Source organism: Malus domestica, chromosome 16 (genome assembly GCF_042453785.1).
Source record: "Malus domestica chromosome 16, GDT2T_hap1".
Taxonomy (NCBI): domain Eukaryota; kingdom Viridiplantae; phylum Streptophyta; class Magnoliopsida; order Rosales; family Rosaceae; genus Malus; species Malus domestica.
In genome coordinates, this window is record NC_091676.1 from 19,718,989 (window position 1) to 19,735,504 (window position 16,516).

The following is a 16,516-nucleotide window of genomic DNA, read 5'->3' on the forward strand; positions in this document are numbered from 1 at the left end:
TGTTAAGACTTAAGAGATGCATCTAGTTTGATGATTAGCTTGGTTCAAAGTCCTTTTTGATTTAGGATTGGCTAAAACCTAATCAAATTAGGTTGAGAAGTTCTAATCTGAGTATGATTTTAGCCCAGCTATGAAGGGTTTCTCTACTATAAATAGAGGAGGGAGCATACATTCAAGCTTTCTCCAATTCAACACACAAATTGCCTTGCGCATAGTCTCACTCTACGCGAAACCTCTCAACAACCTTGAGATTCTTATTTTCTTTTTTTCGCCAACACATCTTCAGTTTGGATAAACAGCATTGTGAAGGCAACCGATGACATCTTTAGTTTGGATAAATAAAACTGTTGCCGTAGAGTTAGCCGATCACGGAGCACCTTCATTTTGAATAAACAACACTGCTTTGGAGTCGACTGATTACCTATCCAAGTCTCGATCGACAAGGATTTACATGTTCTTGTTGATGGAGGTCATCTCGTCAGCCTTCTCGGCGAAGTGAGGTGTTACTAGGTTACTACTTTCAGCACATTAAAAGCCGAATCTGATATTGAAATTCGCAAAGTTAGAAGCCTTGTCTTCAAGCTCTAGAACCCGAAGGCCAAGATGTATTCCTTCCTCGGCCGCAATTGCAAAATCAAGAAGTCAGCAGTGCGCTCAACGCAACATCAACACATTTTACGCCCCGGCCAAGCTCGACCGTCGAGTTGGCACACCCCGAACATAACCAAAGGATGTAGTTAGCTCATTAGTTACTCGACTTGCGCGTTCTGTAGGCTTAGTAATTTTTAGAATCAACATCATGTTATAATTTTATTTTTTATTTAATATAACACAAATAAAATAATGTGGCAAAACATGACACAATCATACAAGAAACCTGAAAATGCGACATGGGAAATTAAAAGGTAGGACGGACACGTTTCACATTTCAGAATAAATGTTTAAAACAGTCATAATGTTTACACCAACATTTATATCTTGAAATGTAGTAAAGGCTGACATGTCCCTTTTGCTTTTTCTGAGGCGTGGTGCATCATATACTCTTTCAAATCGAGTTCCCGGTAGACTTGGGGATTTTCTTCTGTTACCAATTCCTTGATTGGTGCGTAAGCTTTTGATTTCCCTGCGACAACATACGGTCGAAAAAAGCTTGCCACCGAAATTCTTGGGCCTACACTCTTGGATATTACTCTGTGGGGGACACTCGTATACTTGTCGTTTGCCATGAGCTGCACAAAAACAAGAAAAATTATAAGGCAAGTGAATTAGGCCAGACCAGTCCATCTCTAGCTGCCTTCTTCGAATTTCTCTTTTCATAAATTAGACGAACACTTTTAAGATTTCAAATTATTTTCACAAACTCCTATTAAAATTTCATCTAAAATTATTTATGGCATAAAAAATGTTTCTTTAACTGACAAATTTTTCGTGAGAGATAATTACACAAACACCGCTGGGGTTTACCGTATTCTCACGTAACCCTAAGGTTTATTATTGTTTTTTCCACGTTCCTCCATACGGTTATAATATTTGCATAAAGACTCAACATGAGGTTTTATCAGCACTCAACACAAAATGACTTGACATTAGTTAAAAATAAGTTAACAAAATATAATTTCGTGAAGTTAAAACAATCTTCTAAGTTCGTCATGTCTTTATCTTACATGCTAATAAACGAGGTTAATTTCTTTTAAATTTCGTAATTGTCATAATGTTCTTCTTCCTTATAAAGGGTGGAATATAAAAAAGGTTTTTTTAACTTTAATCCTTTAAGAAGATTGAAATTTAAAATAAACCTGGTGTTAGATTACATATTGATTATAATCCCTTATTTGTCTTTAATTCAAAATAATTAATGTGCATTTTATTTAATGCGTCATGTCCCGGGCTCCACTCCGCCGTAGTACAATATTGTCTACTTTGGGCCCCGACCACGCCCTTACGGTTTTGTTTATGGGAACTCATGCGACCAAAATTTCCCAGTGGGTCACCCATCCTGGAAATGTTCTGGCCCCTTTCTCACTTAACTTCAGAGTTCCTACGGAACTTGAAGTCAGTGAGTTCCCAAAAAGCCTCGTGCTAATTGGAGGTGGGTATGTATATATAAGGAATAGAGGATCCACTCCCCTGGGCAATGTGGGATTTAACAATCCACCCTCATTGAGGGCCCGATGTCCTCGTTGGCACACTTCCGGCCAGGGATTGGCTCCGATACCAAATTGTCACATCCCGACCCAGGCTGCAACACATCCCAGGCTTGACACCACCGTAGCACGATATTGTCCACTTTGGGCCCCGACCATGCCCTCATGGTTTTATTTATAGGAACTCACACGAGAACTTCCTAGGGGGTCACCCATCCTAGGACCGCTCTCGCCCGAACTTGCTTAACTTCGAAGTTCCGATGGAACCCGAAACTAGTGAGTTCCCAAAAGACCTCATGCTAATTGGAGGTGGGTATGTACATATAAGGCATGATCCATTCCCTTGGGCGATGTGGGATCTAACAATCCACCCTCCTTTGGGGCCCGACGTCCTCGTCGACACACTTCCGACCAACGAATGGCTTTGATACCAAATTGTCACAGCCTAGCCCCGCCTCCGTCATAGCACGATATTGTCCGCTTTGGGCCCTGACCACACCCTCACGGTTTTGTTTCTAGGAACTCATATGAGCAAAACTTCCTAGTGGGTCACCCATCCTAGGATCACTCTTGCCCAAACTCGCTTGACTTTGGAGTTCTGATGGAACCCCAAGCCAGTGATTTTCCAAAAGGCCTAGTGCTAACTGGACGTGGGTATGTACATATAAGGCATAAATGATCCACTTCTCTGGGCAATGTGTAAATTACATGTTCTATTGATAAGAATTCTAAGACATGATTTAATAATTGTTCTAGGCGTCGATCGTTCGTGACACCATAATGTTTGTGCTAGGGAATTGTAGCGCAAACTCTAGGTGAGTGGGCTTTTGGTTTTCTATATATATGTATATATGCTTTATATTTTCCCAGAAACTGTTTTACACAAGTGTATTCTTTTAAATGCCATGTCATGCTTGCATTTCATTTTATTATATGCATTGGTATGTATATGCATATTATTGTATGGCGCTACAGAGGCCAAGTAAGTTTCAGGTGAGTACTATATGATGTTAGTGGTTACATTGGTTATGGTTATATGTAGAGACATGTAGAGCTTATTATCCTGCACCCCGGTGTTAGTGCTCCCGCCCGTGGTCAAGGCACAATCCTTCATGTGATGTTCACTTCCTGCACCACACGCTCACCTTGGATCCAAGTTTGGTGCACAACCCTGTTGTATAGACCACATTAGGTGTTTCTGACTCATAGGTGACTCGTAATTATTCGCACTACCTTTACATGATTGTAGCACTTGAGCGTACTTATCCATCCCTATCGTACAAACCACAATAGGTGGTTCCGACTCGTGTGCAAGAATTGGTTAATAAGCTATAGGTTTAACCATACAGGTCACGTTAGGTGAGTCTAGCTGGCATATCATATTACATTAATTTATTTCACCTGGCATACTTTTTTCATTGCTGAGATACTTGACATGGCACATACTTCGGTTTTCATTACTCTCAAGCATGATTTCTATATACGTATGTATTATTATTTTCTGGGAAATTATACGGGTTTTACGGCAAGGGGTTATAACGTTTTCAAAAGGTTTTTATTAAAAACTTTATTCTCAAGCCCACTCACCTTTGTTTTTGCGCCCTTCCAGATTTTAGCTGCTAAAAATCCGTATCGACAAGGATTCTTGGAAAATCTCAGTATAGGTGGCTACCTCCGAGGGTATGATCCTTACCTACACTACTGTACTTTATTTATGCTCTGACATGTTGCGTGTGAAATGGGCTCATTTTCGCTCACAGTGCACTCTTGTCTTTAGGCACTTTTAGGTTTAAATTTATTCACATTTTCCACATCATTATACTTTATAGCTTCGTCACCTTCCAGGTATCGGCCAACACAGCTCGATTCGGAGTCCTAGTGGACATTCTGAATCGGGGTGTGTCAATTTGGTATCAAAGCCAATCCCTGGCCGGAAGTGTGCCGACGAGAACTTCGGGTCCTTAAGGGGGGTGGATTGTTAGATCCCACATCGTCCAAGGGAGTGGATCCTCTATGCCTTATATGTACATACCCACCTCCAATTAGCACAAGGCCTTTTGGGAACTCACTAGCTTCGGGTTCCATCGGAACTCCAAAGTTAAGCAAGTTTGGACGAGAACGGTCCTAGGATGGGTGACCTCCTGACAAGTTCTCATGTAAGTTCCCAGAAACTAAATCGTGAGGGTGTGGTTGGGGCCCAAAGCGGACAATATTGTGCTATGGCGGAGTCAAGCCTGGGTTGTGGTGGAGCCCAGGTTGGGATGTGACATAATGTCTCCCATTAAATACTTAAATTTATTAATATACAAATTTTAATTTATTATTTGACCAAAAAAGAGTTTTTTAATTTATTAATTTTATTTAGCATCTTTAAACATGAAAGACTCAATTAATGTACCTAAATGTTAGTACCGAAATGTATTATATTAAACTAATGTATTTAAATGTTAGTGCCGAAATGTATGTACCGAAATATATGCACTGAAATGTATTATATTGAATTAATGTAACTAAATGTGTGTACCAAAATGTATGCACCGAAATGTTAGTACCGAAATGTATTATATTAAATTAATGAACCTAAATATTTGTATCGAAATGTATGTACCGAAATGTGTGTACCTATATGTATGTACCGAAATGTATTATAATGAATTTAATGTACCTAAATGAAGAAGACAAAGTATATCAAAATATATTGTATAACAAAAATTAATTTATGTAAGTGTTTACAACAAAATATATTACGATAATAAAATGAAAATGAAAATTATAATCAAATAAAATTAATACATTAAAAATTAGGAAGAACAAGAGAAATAATTAAAAAATCAAAATATAATTAATAAATGAGGTTGGGACTAAAATTAGATTTTGATCTTACTCATGGTTTTAATCTAAAAGTCATCTTTGTTAAGAATTAAAATGAAGTTTTCTATATATAAAATCTGAGGCTGAGAAGGTTATCTAAAAATATAAATAGACCTTAGGGGGTGTAGGGGTGTAGTTTGTTTATGTTACAGTCCTATTTAGAATAGGAATGTGATTGTGTAAATCCTAGGAAATATGGGAATGTATCTTATATTTCTATTAGGATTAGATTACCTATTAAATGTTGTAATCCTAAAGGGAAAGGTTTTACCCTTCCTACTACTATAAATAAAGGCACAATGGGGTGAGATAACACACACCCACAATTACACATCTCTCTATTCTTCTCTCTATTGCCGCACCCCCTCTCTTTCCTCCATAATTGTTCAGTAAATTATGCTTACAACACTTATCGGCACGCTCTTAACGCTACGCTAACAAGAGAGTTTGATCTTCAATTTGGGGAGTATTACATTTTAATCATTCTTTTCATGATTAATTTATTATTTTATTAAATTGATCTACATGCTATTGATTCAATTTAATTTTTCTGTGTTGAACGTAATACAACGCATTGGAGAATTCCGGCTTTGAAGAAGAATCTTCTACAAATTCAAAGGCTTTTGTTGTTTTCTGCTACTCAGGTATGCTTAAAATAAGGGAAGATATTTGAAACGACCCATGAAGCATGAAAACATTCCCCATGATGCATGAACCCCCTACATTTATATTTACCTTCCAATATATATATTGTATATGTTCATATATTGGTCAATATATATATTTGTTTCATACATTACGCAATAATTGGTATGTGGAATTTGTGAGTCAAAGAATCGAAAGAAACTAGAAGCATATTAGGGTTTTCCTAAACCCTAAAGGATTTGAAAAAAAAAATGGGGGAATCAGGACATGGTGCGGCACACCACCGCACCATCATTGTGCAAATAATCACCAGGCCTAGGCTTGGATTTTACCTCGGTAGGGCCTGCAGCCCTGAGCCTATGCATACTGGCCTTGGCCCGTAGCCATCCAACCTGCCCAATTGTCTGGGCTGTCCTCCCATACACACGCTGCAACCTTTTTGGTTGCTGGGTTTTGTTGCTCTGGCCCGCATACATATAGCCAACATATGCTGGGCTTGTCACTGCGCCATCCATACCCAAGCCCGTGACCTGCAGTCACTATGGGGTTGCTTTCACGCAACCAGCCTTCGCTGGGATCCCCATGACAACCCACAAGCCACCTTGCGCTAGACCTATCTGTGCACTCCTTTGTGGCCCAAAACACGACCCAGCTGCGGCTAGGGTCTCCCATTCCTCACCCGTGGCCTGCAGCCACCACTAAAGTAACATTTGGGCCTCGCCTTATGCTTAAGGCACCCAACCCGTGCCTCTTAACCCCAGGCACTAAGCCCAATTTTTTTTAGGGCTCTATTTTCGATCCAATAATATTATTTTAATATTATTTTGCTTCTACGATCGACCCCGAATGGTCCCGATCTATTGAATTAATTAAAAGTGACCTGCAGTCCATTAATCTGATAATGAATCCAAAATTATTGACCTGAAGATCACTTTTGGACATTAACGATTCAATAATTTATTTCTCTTCTTTAAACCGTCACATACTTTCGTAGTAACGAAGCTCTCACACTTGAGTTCCAGAAGACAACTCAAATCCACTACACTAAGTTAGTATATTGCATTCTGAGTTTCTTGCAGGAACCTCTCCTTTATGAACTAAACGTTCATAAACTAAATTGAACCTGTAGTTTCAAATTTAGTGCCTTTGAAACCCGAAGATTTCATAAAACAATACACCCATGAAAACCCAACATTTTTCATGAAAACCATGTCTTAGAACTCGAATGTTCTAACTTTGATGCTCATGGATGATTCATTTGAATGTTCTAACTTTGATGCTTATGGATGATTCATTCCCATAGCACCAATCCTAATCTTGTTCCCTCAAATTCAATGGATTGTCGAACCGTCACAAGTTTGATTTTTCTGATTTGGATGTTTTCTAATAGAAACCACTTTAGGTGGGGTACAAGACGTGAATCGCCACTTGACTATCAAGAAGCTGTGAAACCATTGATGCCAACAATGGCAAGGAAGAGCTGAATAAGCCTCCGCCATAATCTTTATTCGAAGACTTATGCTCAAAGCATTACAAATGGAAATACTCCCCGAACGAGGATTCCATGGCTCTTTGGCTCGCTTCTATAGACCGTCTAATCATGAAAGAAATTGCCTGCAGCAAACCATGATTACGTCCATGAATGAGTACAATTCTGAATTTTATAAATCCGATCGAATCTTTACTGGAGAATGCTTTTCTCGTCATTCCATGTTTCTAACTCGCTCCTAAAGCAGCAGTGTAGAAAGTGGAAATTTACCAAATTCTTGGATCTGATTACTACCACAAACGTGAGAGAAAGGTATGGACCCAGTTCGGTTGGAGTCTACCGAATGGCTCGACCCAGTTCGGTCAAAACCTAACCAAATGGTGATGCACTGCTGCGGCAAGGATACACTGAATGACATACTCTTTCACAATACAATTTCGAGTTTTTGTTCACAAACATATAGTATAATCAGGGCCTGCCAAGGTGTGGCATCATGCCCGAAGCATGATCCTTGGTACATAAGACCTAAAACTTCAAGAATACGGGATAATATTCCCAAACCTTAACCCTGCAGAATCTACTTCTGTCTTGATGGAATAGATCATTGGTTATGCACCTATTCGTGCCCCTACCAATGTTGTTGAGGCACCAATGTCTTGATGGAATAGATCATTGATTTTGCTCCACCGAACATCGTTGGCAGAGCAAAATTTCGACATGGATGGCCTTATTTCCCATGTTCTTGGATTCAAGTTTGGTGTATGTTTTACTTATGGATAATCTTATTGATATTGTCCTCGAATATGAGTTAATTGAATCATGTTTCTTAATACATGTGACCGATTCAATTAAACACGTGATTAGGTAGGAATGTGGGAAAGTTAGTTGTCTGGATGAATGCGTACTACGCACACTAACTTTACACCTAAATCACATTTCTAACAACGACTTCAGGTTTATCCAACCTGGTTAAGAGCATTGGCATGCTCCTCGTTGTATGAATGATACTGAATTATCATTTAAAGGACTTTAAATTCTTCCTGACGTTGAGTTTTTAAGGATATTCGAGATGACAATGATCATAAATGAAACCACTGAAGAAAATAGAGTGAAATATCTTTGCATCACCTCCAAAAATGAGCCTGAAGCTTTGATTTGGGGCCAATGGGTTGTCTCCCAACTGAGAATACACCACATGTGGCCGGCCTATAGCTTGGTAATTGAGCAGTTTACTTGCTTTTGCACAACTTTTGGGACACTTAGGTCGAACAATGATGCTACAACGCATCTCCTTATCTGAAGTAAGGATTTTGTGCCTACAAGCACACTTTGCCAATCCTGCTCATTAGGGAAATTGATTTTCTATATCATTTCTTGCAACGATATGACACGACTCCATTTTCGCAGTGGATTCAAGGGAATATATGTGGACTAATCCAACCAAAATGCGGACCATATAAATATTTATGGTTTTGGTTGATGAATCGACAAACTGTTCACATGTTTGTCCACACACATTGCTGCTAAACCTCCTGGCCGATTATGGGTTAACCACCCTACTTATCCCTTAAGGTCCCGGAGACTGGATAATGCCGGAGTGTTTAAATCGACGGTTTTCGATAAAGTATTGCATGTATTTTGGATTTCTAATTGAACATCGAATTCCCATGTTCACCCCAAATAGCCTCGCCTAGTGATCATAAAGCGCAATTTAAATGATCGCCCGAATTTTGGTAAACGTACCAAGTTTGCAGTTTCTGCCTAGGGCTATACAATCCTTGTACGCAGTTATGTTGGTCCGCCTTGAGGCCCATTGCCACCCAACCTATATGACGTTACAGTTGGTTACTGGGTACAAACCTGACGATTTTCGTATTTACGCATTTGGGTGTGCATTCCATGTGCCAAGTTGCGCCGCCGCAACATACCACCTTGGGTCCTCAAAAAAGGATGGGAATCTTTTGTCGATCATGATTCTCCTTCACACTAGCTCTATTCGAGCCCTTGCACGTGATCTCTTTACCGCTCATTTACGGGTTGTCACTTTAATGAGACCGTCTTCCTGCCATTAGGGGGAGATAAGGACGTCAACGTTCTTGTAGAACAGCGCGAATTTGCATGGACGTTGCCCACTATGTCTCATCTCGATCCCCATACCGCATAAGTGTGATAAGCAAGTGCGACGAATTCTAGATTTCAGAATGTTACTCCAGACGCATTCCTCTGATCTAGCTAAAATGACGAGATCATATACCAGCTGCAAACATGCCTGCAAGGATAGATGTACTTAACGGACGTCGAGTCAACATCCTTGGAGGGTGTCCCGCCCATGTTGGACGGTTTGGACGCCCCTGTTGGACGGTTCGGTACATCGGCGGATAGCCAATCAATATGTCTTGGCCTGGAGCACGACATATCATTCGGTTCGTAGGATTCACTTCCCTAGAAGAGGAAGACAGGCACAACAATGAATCTAAACTTGATCGCTGTCTCAAATCATTTCCATCTCATGAGATTAATCCGGATTACTCCCGAGACTTGAAGTTCTTGGTCCAGTATACTAGTTTGGATGAGAAAATGGAATTGAAATGAGATTATCATCGATGATGTTTTCACTTATATGGTAGCTACCAACATAAATGAAAAGCGACGATATCGAACCGTGTTCCGTTGATTAAGTGACAATGTAGAACTGATTGGACAACTAAAGTTACAATCGAGGTCAAATTCCTTACCAAAGTGTGTATTGGACCTATCGTTCCTACACTGCCCAAGGTAACCCTGTTGAGTCACAAGTGGGAAAGGAAACGTTATGAGATGAATGAAATAGTGCGATATGATGCACGCCTTACGGCGCAAGGTTTCTCTCAAAACGTCCTGTGATTGATAGCAGCATTATGAAATGTGGTTAGTATTTCTCCATGGGGATATAAATACGGAGATTTACGTGTAAGTTCCCGAAAAATTACATGGACTGGTTCAAATAGTTCCAAACCACGGAACACCCTCTTAACTCGTTTTGAGGCGTTCACTTATGGATTGAAAAATTCGACGGATGTGGTATACCCGTCTAAGTGATTATTTGATCAGTCAAGGATATGAATTATGCTTTTGCGTGTTAAACTATGAAGTCTTATTCCAAATTGCTAGAGTTACAGTTTATGTCGTTAAACACGAATCTCACTAAGCCTCTAGAAGAGCTTGAGAAAACTGACTAGCACTTGAAGATGGAATTTGAGATGAATGATCTTGGTAAAACTCACTTATGCCTTGACCTGAAGTTAAAGCATTGTTCTGACGGTATTTTGGTCTACCAGTCGAACTACACCCCCGAATGTGTCACCTTTGAGTATACCTTTGATCGTCCACACAGTATATGAAATGAGACCCTTGAAGAGGTTATGGAATCCGAAATTCCATATCTAAAAGTTCAACTTTGCGCTTCATTGTACTTAGCTCATTGTATTTAGACAGGACATCTTATTCGCTGTTAATCTTGGTAAAGATGCAGCACCGCGCCTATACACAACCACTTAATTGGTATTAAAGACGTACCCTGAAGGTATTACGTGGGCAAATCCCAACGCATCTTGAGCGGATCTAACCCCCTGATCCTCGAAATGATGCTTGCCTTGTTTGTTATGCTGACGCTGGTTACTTATCAAACCCGCACAAGGCAAAATCCCCAAATGGTTATGTCTTTACCGTTAGGGATATTACAATATCTTGAAGGTCCACGATATGACCCTAGTTACGAAATCTTCGAATCGTTCCAAGACTCACCTTACTTCACTATGCCACAAGTAAGACATGGTTAGGAGTTCTTGTTGAGCATATCCGAAGTAATTGCTATTTTTCATCTATCGTTGAGTCCCAACAACGATCCATGAAGATTATGCCACATGTATCAACCCGACCAAACCATGATACATCAACGAAGTCAATGCCAAGACATATTGAGTCTACATCTACATCAGCAAAGCATCAGGAGATTGAAGTCATGCAAACCGATCCCAGACAACCTTGCTGACCTCTACACGATGTCACTGCCGAAGTCAACCTTCCAGAAGCTTGTCCGAGGAATTGGTATGCTTAACTACTCATATGCAATGCTTGTAGTTCTCATTTGGAAGTTATGTTAAACTCAGGGGGAGTATCCAGAAGTATACTCACTTGATCTTAATGTACTCTTTTTCCCTACGATTAGGAGCATTTTTCCCACTGGGTTTTTGCTACCTAACTAGGTTTTAACGAGGCACCCATCCTGGGCTGATCATACCCTTGAGAGCTCTTCTACTTGCATCCAAAAGATGTATAGTTTTGACTTAATGCAACTTCTCACTTTTCTCCTTAGACTATGGGTTTTTCTCCCATCTTGGGTTTTACCATAGCGAGGTTTTGTGAGTTTTACTTTTTATGCATTCTTCCGTTGATTTAAGACTCGCATTTGCCCATTGTGCCAACGACTTCATCAACTGTACTTACTTCATCAATGAAGACTTGATGCGCCATTTACTTGAGTATTTACACACTCGGGGGAGTGTTTCAGTCCTATTTAGAATAGGAATGTGATTGTGTAAATCCTAGGAAATATGGGAATGTATCTTATATTCCTATTAGGATTAGATTACCTATTAAATGTTGTAATCCTAAAGGGAAAGGTTTTACCCTTCCTACTACAATAAATAAAGGCACAATGAGATGAGATAACACACAATTACACATCTCTCTATTCTTCTCTCTATTGCCGCACCCCCTCTCTCTCTAAGCTCTCCATAATTGTTCAGTAAATTATGCTTACAACAGTTTAAAGATTTTTTATACCATCAATTTTTAGATGAAAATTTTAACGGAAGGGTTTCTGTGAAAACAATTTGAAACCTAGATATAATTCCAAAACCTCAAGGGGATTATGTGAAAAATCGAAACACCTTTGAGTGTGTTGATTTTTTTTTAGTTGTTGTTTGGATATTTGTTTGAACTTCACTATTCATTAATGGTAAAGTAATAGAAAAGTAAGAATTGAAGATAATTTTGGTATAACAACTTGCCTGCAGAAAGTCCCCAATGTTGACAAGTAGAGCACCGTCCTTGGGAGGAACATTAACCCATCGATTATCGTATAAAACTTCGAGGCCACCAGTTTGGTCCTGTAAAAGTATGGTGATGAAGGTGCCATCAGTATGCTTGCCAGTGCCCAATGTCAAGTCTGGTTCAGGGCATGCTGGGTAGTAGTGACACAGTTGAATAAGCCCCTCAGCGCAATCCATGTTTTTAAGATGGTTTGAGTTGAGCCCAAGAGCCTCGGATAGTAACTCAAACAAAATAAATCCCAAATCCATCACTTGCTTTGAGTAATCATTCACAATTTCTCTGCACAACTCCAACATATATATCAAGTTCACTCATGATTCAAGTTATGAAAGTAAATATGATCTTAAAAGACTAAAATTGCATTTAATAGTTAAAAGTACCAATATAATATAGGTTCGTTTCTCACTAGTGTCATCAACAAAAACGTATAATTGTAGCAAATATTTGCACATTTATATCATATACATTAGTACGATGTGATAAGTTTTGTATAATAATGTCGACGAATCCACCCCATCACAATAGGTGGATAGCAAATCACAACCCGTTTAATCAAAATATGAACGAGTTCTATAACTAACATTTTGTTATAGGAAATTCCTCTTACAAAGTAAATTATAGATGCAATGATGCATGATCAATTAAATCAAGTAGATGATCTCAATATATCACTTAATTGTATAAAACTAAAAGGACAAGAATTATACCTGCACACTGAGGGTAATTCTTCTGGTTTGGGTGGATCCGGAGCCACATAACACACAAGTGTATCCTTCCAGTTAGCTTCCAGAGAATGGTACATATCACGATTGGACATAAAAAACACCTTCCTCGCAAAGTCCCTTGAATAAAACTCTTTCTTAAGCTCAATATCCAGCTCATGGAACTCACGTACTCCGTCAATCATCTGATTCAAAACTTCAACAGGAATCCCATGATTTACAACCTGAAAGAAACCCCATTTCTCACTCGCAAATCTGACTTCGTCGATGACTCGAGGACGCGAAGCGGGATCGTTTTGGTGTATGCCTTGGAGATCAATGACTGGAATACTGAGCATGGCTTGCTCCCCAGCGGCCTCCGTCTCATGATCATGCCGTGATGGACAGTAGAAAATACGGGGAATTTTCGTGAAGCCTGCATCGAGCAGTCCCTTGACACCAGCTTTTGTATCATCAAATGCTTTCAGCTCACTTCTGCGGTCACCGTAATTATCCCCCATTGCAGTAGACCTAACTCCAAGTTCATCTCCAACTGCGCTTATTGTGGCCGCCATGTCCTTCAATATTTTTCCAAAGTACAACGCAAGGAAAAAGATCTAGGTCTTAGAGAAAAGCTTTATTGCTTGTTCTGTCTGGACAACCAAAGTGGGTATTTATCATGCAATAATTTATTTATTTTATTAACATTGATTTTATCGGATCATCGGATGTCCCCGGGGGGACATTGTTTTAACATTGATTAAATTACTTGCCTGCAATTTAACATGGATTAAATTACTTGCTTCAAATTATATTTTGCCACTTCAATTTTGGATTATATCATACTCATACCTTATTTTTTCAGTATTGTAATTTTTACATCAGCTCACAAATTTATTACAGTAACAAACCACTGTTACATAATTTGTTAATTAACAAATTAAGTGATTGCATGGCACATATAAAACTCATATTTATTATAATGAAGCGGATGCAACTTTCCAGTTTGTAAATTAAAAAATAAAAATACTTTAAATATAAAACAAAAATTTAAAGTATCCGACGGAGCCCATATCACTTCGCCACATTTTAAATTCAAAACTCTACTCTTTCTAGAGAACTCACACCCTCAGCGCCCATAAACAGCCACACCACACCGCCCAAACCCACACCCGGAACCTTTTCTTTATCGAAATGGCCGTTCATATTCTTGTCTGTCCTATCCGACATTCGAAATGATTAAATTCATATTCATGTCTGTCCTATTTGATATGTGAAATGATTAATCAAATCATATTTCATAATACTGCTTTTTCATTGGTTATATATACAATGGCCGGTTCTTTGTTTTCTTTAATCTTGTCAACTCTAATAGTTGTACTTTTGTCTAGTCTATTCCCCTTTCGGAAGCTTCTACAATTAAGGTATCTAGTAAGGCATGGTACAACCATAGGGCGTTAAGCTAAAATATCCAAATACAAGTTGGACCTTTTGTAACATAGTAAAGCATACACACAGGATTTCTGTTAGGATTTGAAATAACAATTTGGGGCGAGAAGGTCGACCCGAGAACTACGAACCTTAGTTCAATACCCATTCTTCAGCCCAATGGGCTTTTAGCCCGTAAATAGGATTTGAAAGAACACACACAGATAAATTATTGGAAATTAATTTGTAGGTAGGTAAATTAATTTGTTCCAATTCTATAAAAAATATATATATACTACACCTAGATTATATATATATATGTATATATTTTTTTTTTTTTTTGAGAAAACCTAGATTATATTTTTTGAATCAAATAACATTTTTGTACACATGGTAGGTAAATTATTTTTCATGTATTATTACATATATTAGCCTACTACGGACATTTTTTTGGTAAAAATATATAAAGTAATATGTATATGATTTTTTGTAGGTAAAAAGATAAAAGCAAAAGCATGATCCAATTCCTAAGTTTATGCAATATTTTGTTGTTGGTATACAATATTTTGCATCATTGGTATACAATAAAAAGATAAAGTAATGAGCATTTCAAATAGTAGGTAGGTAAATTAATATGGTCTAATTATATAACTACACACACAGATATACACACACACACACATTTTGAATCAAATAATATTTTTGTACATGGTAGGTAAATTACTTTTTTTATATGTATTATTACATATATTAGGTTTTTTTATTTTTTATTTTTTATTTGTAAAAAAAAAAATATATATATATATATATATATATATATATGAACTCATAATGCCAAATACATAGAATTAAGCCAACAATTCTCATATTTGATATTAATATGCAATGAATTTTTTAACATTAAGGTCTTATTTTTTTAACATTGTATGGGACGTGCAGGCTTAGGATATATATATAACCTAAGCTTGCACGTCCCATACAATGCTTATACCACTTGGCTCTGAATACATTAGAATATGAGAGTTAACTTCCGTTCATCCCTTGAACCCAATTTTTGTAATTAAATTCTCGATTTCACTTTGTTATATAGGCACTTCCCTCGACGCCTAACATATACAAGATTTCATTAATTTATATTCAAGGCATTCTCTAGCCCTTGGATATCTTCACAACTGATGCGTAAAATAAGTTAACACACAAAATTAAACCCTCTTTTTATCAAATGTAGTAAAGTATGTAAGTAGGGATCGTTCTAGGCCGGGGATTAGGAGGGATTGCTAAACACTTGAAAACTGACTTAAAAACATAAAAACAAAATTTAAAACACTAAACTAGACTCAAAGAATGCAAAACTATACTTTAAAATACTTAAACAAACATAAAACTCAAAACAGCAACCTAATGACTCAAAACTGCCTAAAAACCACTTTCTGGGTAGTTTTGAGAACCTAACAAGAACTTGGACGAAGTTGGATGAAAACTTGAATCAAAACACTTAGAAACACAAATCAAAACACTTTCTAACTAATCTAAGACTTCAAAATAAAGGGGGATTTGTTTTGGACGAAAATTGAAAACAAAACAGAAACTTTAAAACAAAACAGATTGTAAAACGTTTTTGGATGAAAAGGATGGATAAAAGGCTAGTTAGGAGGTTCTTCTCCACACATGACACACTTGCAAACAAAATGATTTTCAGTTGTTCTTTCAATAAATTATGAAACTCAACACCCCAAGTTAATTAGATACGCTTAAATTAACCTTCAAGTTCTCCTTAAGTTAATGAATTGGATGGAAAAGCGCATACAACAATTCAAAGCATTCCTCAAAGGTTCCTTACGTGATGAGCACAATAAAGATACAATCAAGAATCATGAAGCACAATGAGAACTATAAGTGTTGACGAGGCATTCGTTACTATGATGAGCATGAAACTAGTGCCAAGAATTCATTCAACGCGATCGTTTTCAAGCGACCTTCACTACTTGTAATTATAAGATTGTAACTATTAGGTGAAACTCCCTCATAATCTAGCATCATATTCATGCATGAAAACTAAGCGTGCACTCTCAATCAATATACACAAATAAGTTATCAATCAAGTAGATGAACGAATTGAATCCGCAACTTATGAAATAACAACT

At 38.0% G+C, this 16,516-nt stretch overlaps 1 protein-coding gene across 1 annotated transcript; it reads right to left on the minus strand.

The window, feature by feature from the left end:
- Positions 1-800: 800 nt before the first annotated feature.
- Positions 801-13,658, minus strand: LOC103436415 (1-aminocyclopropane-1-carboxylate oxidase homolog 1-like). The gene is made up of 3 exons (XM_029096530.2): positions 12,951-13,658; positions 12,201-12,522; positions 801-1,229 (listed from the first exon to the last, which is right to left on the minus strand). The coding sequence occupies exons 1-3, from the start codon at positions 13,517-13,519 to the stop codon at positions 972-974; spliced, it is 1,149 nt and encodes a 382-aa protein (XP_028952363.2). The 5' UTR covers positions 13,520-13,658; the 3' UTR covers positions 801-971.
- Between the last annotated feature and the right edge of the window lie 2,858 nt (positions 13,659-16,516).

Bases quoted from the DNA above. Each gene is read 5' to 3' on its own strand.
- LOC103436415 (XM_029096530.2), bottom strand. From the start codon at position 13,519: ATGGCGGCCACAATAAGCGCAGTTGGAGATGAACTTGGAGTTAGGTCT. The intron at 12,523-12,950 runs GTATAATTCTTG...GGAGTTGTGCAG, and splicing joins GAATTACCCTCAGTGTGCAG to AGAAATTGTGAATGATTACT. The intron at 1,230-12,200 runs GCAAGTTGTTAT...GTTTTTGTGCAG, and splicing joins ACATTGGGGACTTTCTGCAG to CTCATGGCAAACGACAAGTA.